The following is an 18,571-nucleotide window of genomic DNA, read 5'->3' as shown; positions in this document are numbered from 1 at the left end:
CGTTGAGTGAGATCTTTACACATGCGTATTGTTCGTTTGAACGATCCTTGATTTGTTGAATTTCCCCTCTTATGTAACTTCCCACTCGCGTTTGACTTACGTTCGACTGATCATCATTACTACGTAAGGTGACCCGGCTGATTTGGCCGGCGAGTTCGTTTTTTTCTGCGTTTCGCATTTTTTCGCGCGTGTGCGAGGTGATGACTTGTGCAGAGGCTTAAACAGCGTGGATCGTGCGAGAATCAAAGGCGCCACGTGCAGGCGCTCGAGCGACAAAGGAAACGCACAATTATCCGCAGCGTTTATCGACAATTTTTTCCATTTGAAAGTTTATAAAAGTTCTCTTGTTTAATAACAATGCAGTGCCAAACTATGTATAATCTATGAGAAAAATAAAAACATATATATATATATATACACACACATAGAGATTAAAAAAATGCGCATGCGACGGATGAGACTTTCAATACCGATGGAAGAGTCGAGAATTCTTCTCTCCTAGAATTACAATCGCAATGTTCCCGAATAACGATCCGCTGAGTACAATCGCAGACGCAACTACGAGATCACAAGGGTGAAATGAATTTCAGGCGGGGGAGCGCGACGTGAGAGAACTCTCCGGCGAAATGTAACAAGTTGCGAGTGTTTTGCATACGCGAGAACGTGTTCTGCGAAGGCCGTTCGTCTCTTTGCACGTTGCCGTCGCCCGCATTAGCATCGCGTCAGTCACATGAGCGGGTATGTAAGCGGAACGGATAACACAACGCGAAGATCATCGCGCTGCCTCGCCCAAGCCGAGAGGAGCGACCGTGGCGCGACTTGTCTCTCTTTTTCTCTCTCTCTCTCTCTCTCTCTCTCTCCACGCCTGTTATTTATTTCCGCGCACACCCTGCCGATGGCCGGTCGTATATCGTCAACGGGCGGCTGCGCTCCGCACACATGCAAATAAACGCGACGTAAGTCGATTGCAACTCGAGCTATCTGTGTCAGGACAACGCTGCGCAACGGTGCGGAGGAGGGGGGGGAGGGAAGGTCGTAATTTTAACATCACGCGAACGTCTGTCACGTGCCAGCGTGTATTTAAATTAAGTCTCATTTATTTCGCATAATCTTACGTATCTTTACACACAGCTCGAGCTAATCTACGCGAAAGGACGTCGCGGAACATTGAGGATTCTAGTTCACCCAGGAGCGCCGCGCGCGCGCGCGCGGACGCTCGTGTCGGCTCAGGTCGGCGGGCGACATGCTTGCAAGGTGCGCCGGAAAGTCGCGCGATGCCCCCGACTCTCCCGAGAACACGACACTTGCTGCGCGTCCGCGTGTACGACGTCGACCGAGGGCTCGCCATTATTCCGTACAAACTCACCGACGACTGTCGATTCGGTGAATGTCGTTCGCGCAGATGTACAATCGTGTCATAAGATGGCTGCGCGAGGGACGATTCGTGTGTGGAGCCGACAGGTGTCGGCGAACGTGTACAAGGGGATACAATTCCAGGAAGATAGAAGCTTAACGACGGACGCGACGGTATAAAAAACACGCAGGATCAAACGAGTAATAAGGGCCAAGGACATTTGGCAAGCGAATCTCGAAGGATCGCGCGCGGTGCAGCGGGCTCGGATCGATTAAGGTCGCTCGCCCCTGGCGGAGCGAGGAAGTCTCGGAGGAATCTTAATCCGCCCAAACGGACGCGATTATCAATTAATCAAAGGCCCCTTCGAGCGCTATCACAAGTGGAGAGGAGTGCGCGTCGAGCTGAAATCAGCTCGCTCTCTCTCCCTGTCGCTCGCTCGCGGCAATCGAGAGTCTCTCCTTGTCCAGAGTGCGCGACGCGCACGTACGCGGAACGTCGTTGTCGCAAATTGGCAAATCGACACTCTTTCCCCGGCGACACCGTGAAGCCGTGATTGCCGCATCGTGCATGCACACGCGAAGCGAACTCGAGTCGACTCGACTCGATCATAGGTCCAATCGGTCGCCAAAGCGCGCCGCAGCGCGCAGTGTCTGAGATCGCGAAGTGTCTCGCGAATGGCTCCTTGAGCGACGGCTGACGAGAAGCGATCTAGTTTCCCCCGCACAGTCGCGTGGACAGCATCGTTCGCGCGATCGCGACTTCGCAAGCTACCTCGCAGGTCGGCTGCGATCGTCAACCTCAATTGCGACTCGACGAGAGAAAAAGGGCAAGCATAGATCGCGATCTCGAATGGCTCTTCGAGCGGTGTCTCGCAGGTACTTTCGCTGGGATCACTATATAATTCGCGATCGCGGGACGTCATTCTATCGACCACCGGTCCTCTCCGGTGTTGTCGGGCTAACAAAACGCTCGAGATTACGGCGTCATCGTCGTTGTCTCGGTGTCCACATTGGTCCCGAGACTTTCTCTCGCGTTCTGAAGCAACCGGCGCCCGGGACATGTTAGGGACGTTGATACGACCGGGACCGCCTGGTGTGTTTCTTCCTCTCGGTGACGATACGTCAAACGGCCCCGTACTCCTCGCTCGACGGCGACTCGTCGCTGGGTGACGGCCTGGGTGGTCTGGGTGGTCGCGGTGGTCGATGATGGTGCAGCGTGGGCGCTGGCCGCCTCGGCGGCGGCGGCGGATGCGCTCCGTACGACGTGTCGTCCCCTTCCTCGCTGCTGGGGGACGGCGAGGGCGCCCGGTCCTCCTGCTCCTGCAGCAGTTGCCGGAACTCTTGGATCGACTCGTTCAGGGACCACAGCTGGGACAGTAGCGAGAGGTCGAGCTGCCGCAGGCCAAACTGTACAAAAGCGACAACAATTACAATAGTTTCTCACACGCGTGTGGTCGCGGCTTTGTCGCATCGATACGTCGACAGGATTTAGAAATTACAGAACAGACCTGCTGGGAATTGCTGCTACGCGAAATTAAATTTCATTTTGCTCCTCCTTTCTTCCTTGAGAACATTGCGAGATTACGAAAGCCTCGACATTTCCAATCCAAAGTGATTCACGGCTCGTTTATAATCATTACACATGATTTACTCCAGCTTTTGTTCGAGAGAGGAACAGGCAGATCAATGCTTACACGTCCCGACGTCATTAAAGATTCCACAGTCGTCGCGGCTGTCCTGCCTTGCGCGACTCATGACATTTTTCTGCAGCATTCCTCATCCGTTGGCCGCCGCGAAATTTCGCGCAGGGCTCGTTATGCACCAAGACGAATCGCGAGATACCGCGCGAGGCGCTCGAGTTCAGGCGCGCGCGTTCACTTTTACCATTTCACCATACGGTCGCCAAGGTAAAATATTACGTGGTGATTTACGGAGCGAAACAACGCATTTCCAAGCGACCCGGCGGCCGGCCGCCGGCTGGCCGCCGTGGGAAAGAGGTAGAAGAGGGAGTCGCGTAGGAGAGACGCGAAATGAGAATGGAATGAGAGACGACGGCGGTGGAAAGTGCGCGATGAAGGAGGAACGGCGGGGCCGGGCGCAAAGGACGACGGGGCAGAAGAGAGAACGAAGGTGAAAGAGAGCGACCGAGGAAAAGGGGGGTGTCGTCGGGAGGGGAGTCACGCCTGAGGGAATGCAGCGTGGGAGCGGCTGTGCCAGTTCGCTTCGTGTCTGGATTGACTATTAAATTATTAGCCCAACTTAGGTACGAGCGCTAGCTCGCGCGAACGGCGAGAGGTTCAACGAGAACGGATCGTCACGAGAGAGGCCGGCTCTCCTAGGAGAAATCCTACACGAAGTCCCGTTATGCTGTTCATTTCAGATAGGTGTACGAAGGTTGCCGAGTGGATATGTGAAGACACACGACGATGACGACGACGACGACGACGACGACGACGACGACAACGACGACGGTGCCATAGCGATGCGCGCCGCGGCGCGATAATAATCGCTCGGCAATTCATAAAAGCGACTGGGTCAGCGGAATACTCGAAGACTCTCGCGTCGCGTGAAATAATCGTCCGAGAGGTGGTCGCGCGAGACGTTACGTAAGGAGACGTCGTGCTATAAACGACACCGTGGACGATTCTCCGTGAGCGAAGTGAGCACTCTTACGCAGTTAGATATATTAGCGCGATATCTGGCCAGTCGCGATAAAAATCACTCCGTTGGTGCATCTTTCAAGGACCACACGAGAACTCGCTTGTACGAGCAGGAAGAGGTTCCTCTGTCTCGGAGGGGAGGTTTCTTCTGCTCGGCCAATCGCTCTGAGTTATCTCTCAACCGAGTCTTAATCTGCTGTTCTCTGCAGTGCGATAATAGAAATATCAGTCGTCGTCGCTGAGTTTTCGTCTGGTCCCCTCATACGGTCGAACGGCCTGAAGTCTCTTCTTCCGCACACGAGTCGGCAACGGACACGCGAAGTCTGTCGGTGCTGCGGACGCGTAATTAGATGCTCATTACATAGCGGGGCTTCCCGAATCAACTTCACAGGCTGTGAACACTCTCTGGGAATTGGATAGATTAGCGCGAAGTGTCTCAAGTCGCCAGTCGAGAATGCGAGAATAAAGCTGCAACGAGAACACGTGAGGCTCGTTGATGCGGCGGACGCGTAACGTAATGCCTGTTAAAAAGAGGAGCTTCTGCACGGCGAGTCTTTTCTTTCTCGTGCGCGACATCCCGATCTGCCCCGCCGCTTATGATCCCATGCATAAAACACGTGCTCATCGAGAGCTGGGCGATTTATTCGCGCGCGATCGCGGCCTCGAGGTAACGGGTCGGCCGGGTCGCCTAAACAGACGCGGAAGAATCGAGGGAAGAGGACGGAGGACGCGGCCGGACTGAGTGGAAAACGCCGACGGTTCATAAAACGTGCTCGGAATGACGAGGACGCGACGAAAATATCGAGGATAAGGAGTGGCGAGAATCGAAGCTCACGTCGAGGCGCGGCGACAGCCGCAACTAGCAATTCCGTGATACGGAAGGTAGAAGAAATCGAAAACGCAAGATGCAAGAAAAGTCTGAGATGGACAGAGCGCGACAAGCGATGAGAAGGGACAAGGGAAAAATGAAGAGAAAAAGGCGAGATGTGCGTGGGGAGGGAGAATAACGGGCATAGGAGATGGAGAGAAGATTAATGGAGAAAGGTGCGGGTCGTATGTATGTGTGTGTGTGTGTGTGTGTGTGTGCAAAATGTGCGCGAGAAAACACGAAATGTCAGGTGCAAAGAATTCAAATGTCAGGTACGAAGAGGGTAATCACATGTGACGAGGTAATAAGGAGCGGGTAACTAATGCTGAACCGGTGCAGAACTTGTTCAGGGATGTCACGATCGATTGCAGCGGAAATCTCTCGATAGCCTGTCTTTTCCTCCGCGAATCGCGCGCGTTATTAGCCGCGGACGCGTGGAATTTTCCTGCAGGCTCGTAAATACGTTTCGCGCGCGCCGCACGCCGCACGGATGACTAATAGTTTCTATTAGACGTAATGGCAGCCGCTAAAGGATGCACAATTTCAAACTACTTTGAACAGCATCGGTGACTCGACGGCCGCGTCGCGGACAACGTCGCTGCCGCGCCTCGTGAAACGCCTACGAATGCTTCCGTGTGCTGGCGGTCGTTCTTGAAGGAACCTCGGTTCCTGTGGCTTCTCGTCGCTCGTACGGATAATCTAGTCCGCTTAAAGTTTGGAGTTTTATCGCACCGTTAAGAGCTGGAGTAAATCATGACCGTGTCCTTCAAGCAGGGCGTTAAATCGCACGGAGAAAGACGGAATACGTAGATCACAGGTAGATCGTTGAATACGCGACTAATATACGCAGGAGAAGAACGTCACGCATTCAAGGATCAGTCAAGGATCCGAGTATCCTTGCGAGCTCATTGGCCACGCGGCGACTGTACTTTGCAGACGGAACGAGCAGCGAGGAATGCGTTTCTTCGATCAAAGTAACGAGACGATGCCTGTTCATAAAGGAGAGAGAGAAAGAGAAAGAGAGAGAGAGAGAGAGAGAGAGAGAGAGAGAAAGAAAGATTCGAGCGATTCCTCGATGAATACCATTTCTCTCCTGAGCACCGCCAGCTGAGTGTCCAGGGTGGTGAGTTGCCTGGCAGGTGGCGACGGCCTCGACGACGACTGCACCGACGTTTTACCGCCTCTCTGGGATTTACTGGACGACCTCGTGGGCGGTGGAGGCGGCTCTCCGCTCTCGCCACGTCCGCCGCTCAGGTTGAAGCCGCTCAGACTCCTCGGTAACGGAGGTAATCCTTGCAGGGAAGACATCGCGATCCTTTCTTGTATGCTGTGCAACAGATCGTAAAGATACTGGTCTTAATAACGAACTTCACTTGAGGCTTCACTTTGGCGAGCCAGCGACTTCTTAACGACTGAATAAATTTCTCAACCATTTTCCTTCTCATCTTTTACGCGTGAAATGCTTAGTCATTAAGTATGCGCTCACTTGCGATAAATATCGATACCCAAGTGATATGTAAATATATAAATTTATACACTGATAGAAAAATATAGTTGAATTAACTATAATCTCTATATTTTATAGTTGATTTTGGCATCAACCATATTTTTATAGTTCGTGGAACCTGCAAAATACAGTAAAATAAACACAAATATATAGTCAATAATTGTCTTAAATAATTGTTGTAGTTACTTTTACCACATATGTGGTAATTTCTCATTCACAAATATAGTGGGATTTAATATTCATATAGTTACATCTGTCATCATTTAGCAAATATTTCGGTAATATTGACTATATAAAAGAGTTACTTTACCTATCATTTTATATTTATATCCATACAATAATTTTAGTATAACTTACTATAATTCTTAGTAAAAATATGATATGGTTGGTTACACTATGCCTATATCGTAATTATACCGATATTATGGTAATACTTACTATAAATATGATATTTCGGACTATAATTTAGTTACTGTATCATTATAGTTCCAAATATCATATACTTTTCTCTCAGTGTACAAACATGTAAGTATGTGCGAATCACATAAATTACGTGCATTTGCCGTTTTAATTTCAAGAATTCTCTCTCTCTCTCTCTCTCTCTCTCTTTCTCTCTCTCTCTCTCTCGACGCGACGTTTTCACGAGAGTTCTTCCGAGAGTTACCGATAAAAGTTCCAGTAGAATTCGCGACAGTGACGAATCCAATAGTTTCGCGACGTCCGGCTAAAACTTCCGCGAGACGAATGTTCTCTTTCTTGCGAAGGCTGCCGAAGGCGGAGTGTACGACAGTGAACGCAGGAAACGAGTATACCGTTATACGGCCATTTCGCGAAATAAAAATCGATCTGTCTTGATTTAGCTGCCCGCGGCTGAGAAGGCGGGCGATTTGGCGAGTGACTCATTTCGCCCCGCGGTTATTATCGCGCGTGCATGGCGCGAGGAAGTGTGTCCGTTCGATCGTTGTCGATGTAAATGTATGCGCTGGCCACGATTCTGCGATCTGTCAGTCTCGTTTTATTTACGGACCGTCGGAATGAAGAGATTCAATCTCGCTGCCGAGCGCAGCGATACCGATTTGATACGCGTACAATATAGCGAGATATCGCTTCCAGATAGCGATATCGCTTTATCAGCGCTTAATAAGCATGAGTGCCCGTAATCTCGCCGTTGACTCACGCTAGAAAAAAATAATATTCAGACTCGAGGTTTACGCCTCTTGTTGCTCCTTCCCTCTCCCGTTGATAGACGCGCGCACTGATTTTTAAGATCTCCACACGGCTGTGTCGTCTTCCCCTATTTTTATATTCGCGCTGTGGAAGTTTACAAGCGTGATTTATAATTTTAGAATCTCGCAGTCGATAAGATCAGAAATAGAGGCTGTTGCCTCCCTCCCTTCTCTCCCTCTCTTCCGCTTTTGGTATCCCATAAAAAGTCGAGCTTCGACATTTCCTCCAATTCCGCGATCGGGAGAGTCAAGAAGAGCAGGTCGGAGAAACAGGAAGGAAGAGGAGGGGAAAGAGAAACAAACAAAAATTAAGTACGCGCGAGCACATACTTTTTCGAGCGCATTCGCAGCGCTAACGAGCTGTTAATTTTTATGGCCGCTCGACACGACATTTATCGTGCGATACGGGAAAGCGGCGCAATGGTATTACTGGATCGTTGCATTCGGACCTGCACACGCGCGGATATACGGCAACAAAGTGGCGACCCTGCACAGCCATCATGGCCTTTCTATAATTAATACGTCGTTAATGACGCACACGCGTTGTACATGTCGCGGTTCGCTGTTTATGCAACAGATTTGCACCGGTAATTGCAGCGGTGTTTCCATCGCTCAGTCAGCATCGCGCGGTTGAAATAATAGCGTTTCATTGCTCCAAGCTGTATCGATGCTCGGCCATTAGAATCAGCGTTGTCCAAAAAACACGAAGGGACGTTGCGCTCCTACAGGTCCCTTTCGCCCTTCATTCGACAATTAAAGAGCCTCCTAGTCTCTTTAATATCTCCTCCTTGCGCTTTAGCGTCGCGAATTGAAACTCGCAAAAGCACGTCGCGGTAGCAACGCGCAACAACACCCGGTGAAAACGGTATTCCTCTCGATAACGCGGTTCCGCTCTACCTGATGAAATCAAGGTCGGTAATTCTCTCCTCCTCGCGATGATCGTAGCCGTTGACGCGGTCCTCGTCGCCGACGCCGTCGCCGTCGCCGTCGCCGTGCAGGGTGATCTGCGTGGAGGAGTAACGGATCCCCGCCTCCAGCCAATCCTGCCGGTGGATGTTGTTGTCGCTGTCGTTGTCGTTGTTGTCGTCGTCATCGTCGAGCGCGATTTTACGCTCTGCTTCGTCGCCGTCGACGACCAGCACTGTCGCGGCGCGGTCAACGTTCGGGATGTCGCCGCCGCCTGATCTCTCGATCGCAACCTCGGCGCTGTTCCTGATAGCCTTTTCACTCGCCAAGGACGCTTCCTGCTGCTGCTGCTGCTGTTCACCAGGGCACAATCTGCACGTGGGCGTCGACCGAGCATCGTGGCCGTTCGCCTCTCTCTCGGGGCTGCATTTTTCCGAGTGACTCACTGCGACTTGCCCGCCAGCGAAATCTGGACCGGAAGACGCGCGACATTCGTCCTCGAAGGACACGTTGGTCCTGGCAGCCACCGGCGGCGGCGGCGGCGGCCTCGACGTCGCCTCCAGCCGATCTCTCGAGCTGACCACCGCCATTTCGACCTTCTCCGTCGGAACTACCGCGTCTTCTTTCCGTTGCTCTATGCCGGCTGAGTCCTTGTACCAAGTTCGATGGTCCGCTGGATGAACCTGGTCCTTGCCGCGGGAGTTCCTTCGAATCTCCGATGGCCTGCGCGGCCGTTGCTCTTCGGTCAGGCTGTCTCGCTTGCGCAGCACGTTGCCCGCGAGGTTTCCTACGGAGTAAAACGCCTGAGATTTCTCCGAGATGCTTGAACCTTCATGTTGCTGCTGCTGATGGTCGTGAGACGAGGCCAGGACCTTGCCATCACTCGACCTGCGCCGATCCGCCGTGGGATTCTCTGAACAGTTGTCCTCGGCATTCCTGTTAATGCTCGCGTTCTGCTTGCGGTGGTCCTGTTGCTTCTTATCGTTGAACACGCTTTCGTCCTTGCTGTCCTTCAAACACTCCTTCGTGGACTCGTACACGATTGTACGGCCGCCTGTTGGCGACACCTGTTGTTGTTGCTGTTGCTGCTGAGGTTGCTGCTGCTGCTGCTGCTGATTGGATCTCCAGGGCTTCGTGTTCGGCGGCGGCGGCGGGGCCTGTCTGATGGGACAGGGCGGCCTTGGCGATCTCTTAAGGGCCTCTGCAACCACCTGTCGACTCGGCCGAGGTGGCACCGGAGGCGGGTGAGGCCTCTGACTGGTCGCCAGCTGCATTCCGCTGTTTTTCCCGCTCGGGTCTTATAAGTCGACTATCGCATTCTCCACGGTGACACGATTTCGAGCGTGCAACAATGAGAGCGCGTGAGCCACGCAGGCCACCTGAAGGTACAGGTATCGGCTTGATGCGAAGTTCTCGAAATCAGCTTCACCCGGGACAATAGATCACCCGCACGACTGCATTTTCATTGGCCAGGCGCAGCGCGCCGGTTTCACGCCATGCCCGGCGATTTCCTGCGCTCACAAGGAGGCTAGACTCCGGACTGCTCGCTGGAAAAATATGCGCAGCACTCGGCGGAGGCGTGAGAACGAGCCGGCAACGAACCCGTGACGAAAGGTTCAGGTGTGGAAGATAGCCTCGCGATTATCATCGCGAGCAAACCCCGCGCCGCTTTTTCGACCGATTGACCCGGCGCGCGCTCGCGCGCTCCTCGTAATTTCGTAAAGGTACACAAGGCGGCGTGTTACTTCGCAACGACTAAAATGTCAGTGGTAACGCGAGGTACCTTCACCCGCGGCCACGTGAGAGGAAGAGAGAGGGAGATGGTTGGATGGACAAGAACAGCCGCTCCGTGAAACTTTTCGCCAGAGAGATAACGACGAGATAAGCGACGATTATCGTTGTCCTTATCACGCGATCCCGTCGTCTTCAAGTCGTCGGAATGTACCAAACGCCGTGATGTACTTCGCTGTGAACGAGGCGTCTGCTGTTTGCCAAAGACAAACGTCTCTCGCGACGCACTTCGCGCCGGCGGTGTCGGATCGCCCGTGGAATTCCCCGGCGCGAATTCCTCGGACACGTGCCGATTCAATATTTGTCACGGCAATATTTGATCCCGGCTGCAGGGCGAGAGATAAAGCGATGATAACAAGATTGAGTGCCCCCTCCGAGAGGGAGTTTCCTCTTGCGGGCGCAGCGGTCGCGACGTTCCGCTCGATCAACGTTGACCCACACGCCTCGTCGTCGCGGCGTTTCGTCAAGTAGCGGGCTATCAGGGATGACACGAGTGTTGCGCAACGCTGCACATGTCTCTAGGCCATGTTGCGCCAGCGAAATCCACACGCAATCTTGCCGCGTCCCCTCAATCGCGAGCGTTTGTTTCTCTTTTTCTTCGCCGCTTCTCTCTCTCTCTCTCTCTCTCTCTCTGTCTCGTTTCTCCTCCACCTCGTCCTCTTTACCCGCAAGCGGCTCGCGATCGCGATGCTCTAATGTGATTTTGCATACAATTTCCGCCGTCGGAATCTTTTTTTTTTTCCTTACGCACGCAGGTCCGCTAATGGGGACTGGTAGCTCGACGTCTCCGCTTGCCGAAATTCTTCTTCCTGCCGGCTCGCTCGCTCGCTCGCGAGCCGCGTTTGCGAAACCGCGCGTTTGCGATACGCCTTTTGCATACAATTCTGCAGCTGCGGGATACTACACGTCGTAGGTGTATTCCCCGGATACATCGGTTCGTTAACGATCCTCCTGCCGTGGCCGGCAGCACGCGGGGTCTTGGATTTTCGACTAAAGTTTCCCGCTGTTTCCGTTTTATTCCTTTCTCCTCTCGGCTCTCCCATTCAGCTCGATCATCGGGATGTCTCTGTTACGGCCTCGATAGCCGCCTTTCTATCTCGATCGCTCGTGCTTTCCTTTGCACGAAGAGACGTTCCCGCTGCCTTCGCGAAGGCAGCGCAGTCTGCGGCTTATCGCGCCACGCGAATAAACTTTCTATCGCGGACTGCCAAGTGCAGCGTGCGGCAATTGCTCGCGAACGAACAGATGCTGATCACGAGTCCGTCCGAGTCTGACTGCTGATGCTTCCTCTCCTGCCTCCCGGCTCCTCTTCGCTCCTCTCTCGCGACCTCGCGAACGCACTCGCATTGAAAATCTAGGACGATCGAGTCGCTCTTTGTCGTCGCTGAAAGGAACGATTCACAGGTGAGCACACGTCTTATCAACGTAGCGCGCGATAAGCACTCGAGAACGACTGATGTCACGTATTATCATTCCGAAACGAAGAAAACACGACGACGTATCCGACACATATGACTTCATCCTCGATCGCACATCACCGTCTCACCTCCGCGTCTCGCGCGCGCGCGCGCGCGTGCGACGTCACATCGCGCCTTCCACCTTTCAGCGCACCAAAATGCCACGAGATCTTCGCGGCATCGCGGTTTCTAACGCACCAGAATAAACGAGGTAAACGCTCGTTTTCCCCGACGAACGTTCCCTCCTCGCTGATAACGCTTTATCGAAGCACACACGAGCATCGGCTGGTGGAAACGAGCATTCGATGAGTTCGCTCTCTCTCTCTCTCTCTCCCTCTCTCTCTCTCTCTCTCTCTCTCTCTCTCTCTCTCTCCTTCTTCGTCTAATAATCCCGCTCTTCAGCAACACAACGGGCGAGCCGAGCGCGAAAACACTCCGTCACGAGTCGCGCCCACGAGAACCCACGAGAAACAACCTCAAGCGACGCGCACCGAATGCCTTCGGACAGGTAAAGCTAGAGCAGAGACGAACCCGAGAGCCCAGGAGGTATCTCCGATCCAGTATCTCCTCCTCCGTCTCTCCCTACCTTCGTGCAACCGATCGAGCCTCTATCCTCTCTTTCTCGACGAACCGACGAACCGCGGCGGACTGACTCGGCGATCCCGCAAACATCCTTCGCGATCGGTGGCCACGTGACTGGCCGAGCTCGAGTTCTCGTCAGGTAGTTAGTGAATGTGTGCGTTGTGCGCGAGCGAGCGAGCGAGCGAGTGGATGTGTGAGCGAAGGAATGAATAAGTGAATAAATGAGTGGGTATATTATGTATGTATGTGTATGTGTGTGTGTGTGTGTGTGTGTGGAGGACAGCAAGAGGGAGCAGAGGTAAATGTAAAGAGGGCCTGCGGTTGATGGCGGTGGCGGAGAGACTGAACACGGTCTCTCTCGGCGATCTTAGCACAGTGATCGCGCAGTGATCGGGTAGGGAAAACGCGACGCGGGCGTTTAGATCGCTCGGGGCGTTACGTAAAATCGGCAGATCTGGGGAAAAAGCGGCTCTCCACCGCTTCGGAAAGCCACGACGGAAAGTCGCGCGGCGGTCACACTTTCTAGCGTCGCTGGTAGACAGCCGACAGCGCTGGTTTCTTCTCGCTCGGGGATGTTATTTTTCCCGCGTTATTTTCACGGCGCATTCCAGCGAAGCCTCGACGCTCGACGGCTTCGCCGCTCTCGCCGGCTCCGACCGTCCGCCCGAGATATGGGAAATGAGAATCTAAATTCCAGCGGAGAATCTCTCACACAAGTCGAGGCTTCGCGTTTCAGAGCTCAAAAGCTGCTCCGGCGTTGGCCGATCTTTTGTCACCGCAGTATTCTCGCGCGACTCTTTGTGCAATGTCAAAATTTGTCTTTTCTTTCTCCGAGATATTGAGTACGCGTCGAGAGAGAGAGAGAGAGAGAGAGAGAGAGAGACGCGAAATTCGCTAGAACTCTCGTTAGAGAGCACAAACGCGATATCGCGATTATAAAACCATTCAATTACGGCAGCGAGATCTACTTGGCCGGTGAGTCCTTAATTAAATGCAGTTGCCTGAGATTGCTCAAGTTTATGTAAGCCGATTTCGCCGTGACGCGATGGAATTACAGGACTCACGCTACACTTCACGGTAACCGTCACATGCCGCGCTCCTGTTCCTCTTTACATCATATTCGGGGGGGAGGGGGCGCGCAGATGTAACAGCTTATTACCGGCGAATCTCGCGAGCTGGTATCGGCGCGCGAACGCCAAGTATCGCGATTTGCGGTAAGCATAAATTTTCCGGAATTTCCGGGACGAGGAACCTCGCGACTTATCGACCTGCGTGTCGGCACGGACCAGTCATCGCAGTAGCTCGCAAACATCGCCGTGTACACAATGATAAAAATACAAGCGCAGAGTGATAAAGTGTCAATTTTCGCAGATAGTGGTCTCCGAAAGCTGGCCAAACTTCCGTCGTGGAAAAAAGTCCCGTAAGAGTAACGAGGAACTGAGAGGAGAACGCGAGAGACGAACGTCAGAGAGGGAGGAAAATTCCGCGGCGCAATTAACACAATTATGATTATTAAGAGTGCCGCTACGTTATGAAACAAACCCTTGGGCTCGAGTCGAACTCTATCTCTCTCCCTCTATCTCTCGAGGTTTGTCTCGCTACCTTCCATCATTGAGTGTAGGTGTGCATCGCGGCCGGTATCGCCGCGGTATCGCGTGAGAGAGTAACCCGTAGCGGTAGATGAGAAGGGCGAGACGGAGGAGGGAGAGGAAAAAGAGAGAGAGAGAGAGAGAGAGAGAAGGGTCGTCGGAGGAAAAGGCGAAGCAAGTGAGACGGCTGAAAAGGGAAGGGACCCATTAGGTCCCCTCCGCCTCGACGACGAGCTGCCCCATAGCGCGGAGGTCCGTTCACCAGTGCCGTAACTTGCGCGACATTCTGCATAGCTCTCGTCCCCCGCTCGCAGTTTTTCCTTCTCTCGCGCGCTGCACGTTCGAAGATTGCGGAAGAAAGATTCCACGGAAGCGTCATTATCCTTGATTCGCGTAATTCGCTTTATTAACGGAGCGGCTCCCCCCGCCCCTGCTGACTCTCGTTTGCGTTGGTTTTTAACTCCGAGAGCTGCGCGGCGTTGCAGGCGTTTTAAAATAGGCTGCAAACAAGTCTCACAACGCGAGGTGTGTACAATGTGTCGATCAAAAATATCCGACAAAAGGAGAGTACTGATTTTGCACGCAGCTTTCCGTGAGACGAAGGAATCTCGCGGTAAAATCTCGACGCCTCTGCGCGCGATCGCGCTCGCTTAGAAGATAATTTCAATCACGTTTTTGCATGTTATCACCCGACTCGATACGACAACAGCTTCCGGATGTTCTATAAATAACCGTCGACATTGGAGCGTAGCGAGGTCGCCGGCAGAGATCAGCGCGGAATAGCCGGCTGATATACCGCGCGCTGAGCGTCACCGCGGGATGACACCGCGCGACGATGATACGCGACGAGCGCGAGCCGTTATCAGCGCGCATCGCGCGGCGCACTTATCGTCCGCCCATTCACGGCGTAATTAAGCCCGAAGTGGCACGTCTCGGCCGGGAAACGCGGGCTCGGAATTTATTCACACTCTGTTTCGCGACTCGGGCAAAAACGACTCGTTCCACTTTTGCGGCCGATCTCCCGCGATAAAATGCAAATCGGCGGCCGCACGACGCGGCCCGGCCGGTTCCTAGACCGGTCGAAATCGGATCGTCGAGTGTCGGAGACGTTCCTGTCCGACCGCTACGCGGCCGTCAAAACAAATTCGATTTCTGGGTCACGGGGTTTCGCGAAATGTATGCGCGCCATATCGAAACACGCACGTTTCTTCGCTCTATTCCTTTTCTCCTCGCCCACGTCTTGGTGCTTCCGAAGTGGCTCACGTTTTTCACGTAGCGATATTTTCTCTCAAAACGCCTCGCGCACTGCGCGATCGGTCTGCAATTCCTCATAAAAATTGCTCGAACTTGTACGCGGTGACAAATAATCCAGTTTCTTCGAGGTAAGCGTTAAATCGATTACCCCGTCGAAAAAAAAGAAAGAAAAGAAAAATAAAAAGAAAAACATTACTCGCGCACAGTACTTGCCCGACTTTCCGCTCACGCATTCGCGCTTCGCTTGTTCCATTAAACGCGTCGGAGTTTCCACGCGCGATTATGCCGGCGAAATACGCGTTCCCCCAATTAAAGCGCGAAAAGGAGAGACTCCGACGGTGAGACCGCAGTCGTCGCCACCGCCGCCGAGGGAACGATTATTCTGCGACTATTACGTTACATTCTTGGTTACACGCGCAACGTACACGTGGGACACGCTGACAGCACACATATCGGCTTATTAATAATTCAACGAGTCCATGTCATCATCCGGGGGGCGCCGCAGGTACGATGAGAGAAGCCAATCTGCGAGCGCATACGAGCGTGACGCAGCAGGTCGCGTGTCAACCTTCCGAAACGTAAGCGCACAGGCCTCTTCACCGCGAGGAAAGTTGAAGTAACAGTTTCACTGAAACTAGATTCGACGGTTCCCGGCTACCGGGGCGAATCATCGCCGCCGGATGTTGCGGACAAAACTTCGTTGTCATTGTAGAGACACGGGTTGCCGACAGATACCCTGTATATGGCTGCGCCGAGAAAAATGTTAATTGCAAGTAGCAGTGCTGAAATAAGAATTCTTCTGAGAAAACTCAATGAGCACGTAAAAGCGAGGGGGCATTTTGCAGGGAGCAGATCGCCGCGCAGTGGAAAGTGACGGTTTCAGACTTAGTCGCAGCCCCGTCGCAAGTGTGCACGCGCGGAAATGCACGTCAGGTTGCCGTGCGGCAGGCGAGATTAATCGTCAACGGATGGATGCACTTTAGATAATACCCTGAATTCAACGTACCGACCGTTTCCTCGGGAAACGAGAATGAGTCACTCGCCGGGTCGCATACGTTGACACTGATCTCTGAACGTTTCACATTGTCTCGGTGAACACAGTGTTTACCGAGTGTGCGATCAATCCGAGAGACATACGTTTACAGACGAATCATAACGAAGCCACGAAGCGCATCGCCAGCTGCTGACGTTTCATCGTCTCAGCGGCTCTGGCTCGAGCGAGCGAGGTCGAGCGCTGCAAGTCTGCTTTAGCGATACAAAGTTCTTCCTTTACAATACGTAGACGAAGGACAAAGACAATCTATTGAGAGGGACGACGGGGCCCTCGTACAGCGTCAACCACATGACACCTTCGGAAATAATCGTTTCCATTGACATCGCTTCCAAGTTCCTCCAAAGGGCAACCCGGAAGAGAGATCTGAGGCGAAGGACGGACGCGCGTTACCTGATTACTCGCTGCGTGCTGACACCTGCGGGCCCGTGCGCAAAGCGTCGGTTACTCCTTGAACTTCCACTCCTGGCGGCACATCGGGCAGATGTGGCTGGTCTGCTGGGAGTGCAGCCACTTCATGATGCAGTGTATGTGGAAACAATGCGAGCACTGCCCCCACACTGGAACAAGTCGCGTCGATCGCGCGTTAAATTAATTTCGTCGTCGGTGTCGGACCTCGCGCATGGAACGCGCACCTGGCGGTGGGGGAGAGCGACGGACGGACATGCGGACGTGCGTGCGTGCGTGCGTTCGCCGTGTACGCGCATCGACGTGACGGGCTAGAACGAACACTAGGGCGAGGGGCAGCGGTTTATCCGCCGGCCCGGCCGCTGGCACGCGTCGATCGATATCGCGCGCCGTCGCGGACACGCGCTCTCGCCGTGGCGGCTTTTACGAGTTGGGGGCATACGCGACAGATCTCTGTCCTTTTCTATCCCATCTGTTCCTTTGTAATTATTACGTCCGGAATCACGTGAGATATCGTATTTCACAGAGTTACGCAAAGATGACGTTGAATCATTTTGGCAAAAGCTTGCTTCTGAAATCTCCCTCTCCCGCATCTTTTTGATAAAAATAATTCTGGGGTGAAAATATATAATCGTATAGTAAAATATCTTCCTAAACAATTTCTTTTCTGACAATGAGTGATTGAATTTTATATCTCTGATTATATCTCTGATTTGCACGATTGTAATCGAGACAGAAAATCGTAGCGCTATATTTGTACATGCGTGATTGTTGTAAAAAAATAAAAGTGGAAAGAAAGAGAGAAAGAAAGAAAGAGAGAGACATGTGAAATATATACCCAGCGGGCAATCGTCTCCAGGAATTTTGCAGTCCGGGCAGCTGGCGTCAAATGGCATTCTACAAATGCCGCAATTATCATCATTCGCTATCCAACGCCAGGTGGCGACTCCGGTCCAGCCTGAGAATGAAAACGAGTCTTACGGTTGTTGGTCTACAGGAGAGATACTTCAAGACACAGCAAGGAAACTCATAAACATTGGACATAGCAAACATAACCATGTGGATGTGAACTAAACATTACAAATAATCCATCCCATGACCATGCGTGCCCATATCCATATCACGATCCATACACCCCAGAGCCTCTCAATCGAATGTTCAACTAATAAAGTGCTTGCAAAGTACTTACTTTTTATTGTTATCTTCATTTCGATGTTAAGAGCGAGCCTAATTTCAAGGCTAATCACACGGCGTACGATAAATGCAACGACCAGGTCTCTTCGACGACGAGTCTCTTGCAACTCTCCCAGAAGTCTTCGAGTAATCTTCGAGTGAAACACAATGGTGTGAAGGATTGTCGAGGTACGCGTTTACAGAATAACGCGCGAGGAACCAACCGCAGCCGAGCAACAGGAGCGACCAACAACAGGGCTACGCCATCTTGAAATTTTCAAATCGCGCTCAGACCACGAGAGTATTCTCGCTCAACTATAAACGGGCGTAGTGAAATTATATCACCCCGTGTGTCTGCGACACACACAGAAAAATGCAATTACCGAGAGACTCGTTGTGTGCAGCTCGAACCTCGCTTCAGAGTACAGAAACGATCTTCGCTCTTGCTCATCGCGACGAAAACGCGTCGATTCGATTGGCGTACTCGACTGCTCCTCTCTCCGTGATAAATTACCTCCGCCAAAGTCCTATTTTCCGACAATTCCGATTCTTCCTGGGGAACGCGAAACAGCCGACTCTCGTCTGTACTCGTTTACGATGGCAGCCGGCCGCTCGGCGTCCCGGCATCTTTTTCCGCGTGTATTGCGTCGCAGAAATTGAAGAGCGGCCGAAAATCCCAGCGGTTGGCTCTCGCCGTGCGCGCTCCAGTGGCGCGGCGACGGCGGTCGAGTGGAAACACTCCTCCC

General features: G+C 52.7%; 1 protein-coding gene across 6 annotated transcripts; it reads right to left on the bottom strand.

Annotated features, from left to right (window-relative positions):
- Positions 1-1,075: 1,075 nt before the first annotated feature.
- LOC109504360 (leucine repeat adapter protein 25) lies at positions 1,076-18,509 on the bottom strand. Of its 6 annotated transcripts, none has more exons than XR_003113163.1 (5): positions 18,209-18,509; positions 17,842-18,140; positions 17,491-17,610; positions 16,638-16,804; positions 6,023-6,208 (listed from the first exon to the last, which is right to left on the bottom strand). XR_003113163.1 is itself a non-coding variant. In XM_025300468.1 (4 exons), exons 3-4 carry the CDS (start codon positions 6,187-6,189, stop codon positions 2,476-2,478), a joined length of 510 nt encoding a protein of 169 aa, XP_025156253.1. In that variant the 5' UTR covers positions 6,190-6,208; positions 16,638-16,804; positions 16,880-16,979; the 3' UTR covers positions 1,076-2,475. The 6 variants fall into 6 exon arrangements, 4 of the variants coding, with proteins under 4 accessions (XP_025156253.1, XP_019699514.1, XP_025156252.1 ...); XR_003113162.1 differs by having other exon boundaries at positions 17,842-18,092; XM_025300468.1 differs by lacking the exons at positions 17,491-17,610; positions 17,842-18,140; positions 18,209-18,509 and adding exons at positions 1,076-2,760; positions 16,880-16,979 and having other exon boundaries at positions 5,965-6,208.
- Positions 18,510-18,571: the final 62 nt, after the last annotated feature.

Source organism: Harpegnathos saltator, unplaced genomic scaffold (assembly GCF_003227715.2).
Source record: "Harpegnathos saltator strain DR-91 unplaced genomic scaffold, Hsal_v8.6 scaffold37, whole genome shotgun sequence".
Taxonomy (NCBI): domain Eukaryota; kingdom Metazoa; phylum Arthropoda; class Insecta; order Hymenoptera; family Formicidae; genus Harpegnathos; species Harpegnathos saltator.
The sequence above is the reverse complement of the archived record's forward strand: the minus strand, read 5'-3'. Positions and strand labels throughout refer to the sequence as shown.

Excerpts from the sequence above, each read along its gene's own strand:
- LOC109504360 (XM_025300466.1), bottom strand. The coding sequence starts at position 9,794 with ATGCAGCTGGCGACCAGTCAGAGGCCTCACCCGCCTCCGGTGCCACCT. Across the intron at positions 6,209-8,511 it reads ACCGACCTTGATTTCATCAG|CATACAAGAAAGGATCGCGA; the intron begins GTAGAGCGGAAC and ends TCTGTTGCACAG. Across the intron at positions 2,761-5,964 it reads CGGTGCTCAGGAGAGAAATG|TTTGGCCTGCGGCAGCTCGA; the intron begins GTATTCATCGAG and ends GCTTTTGTACAG.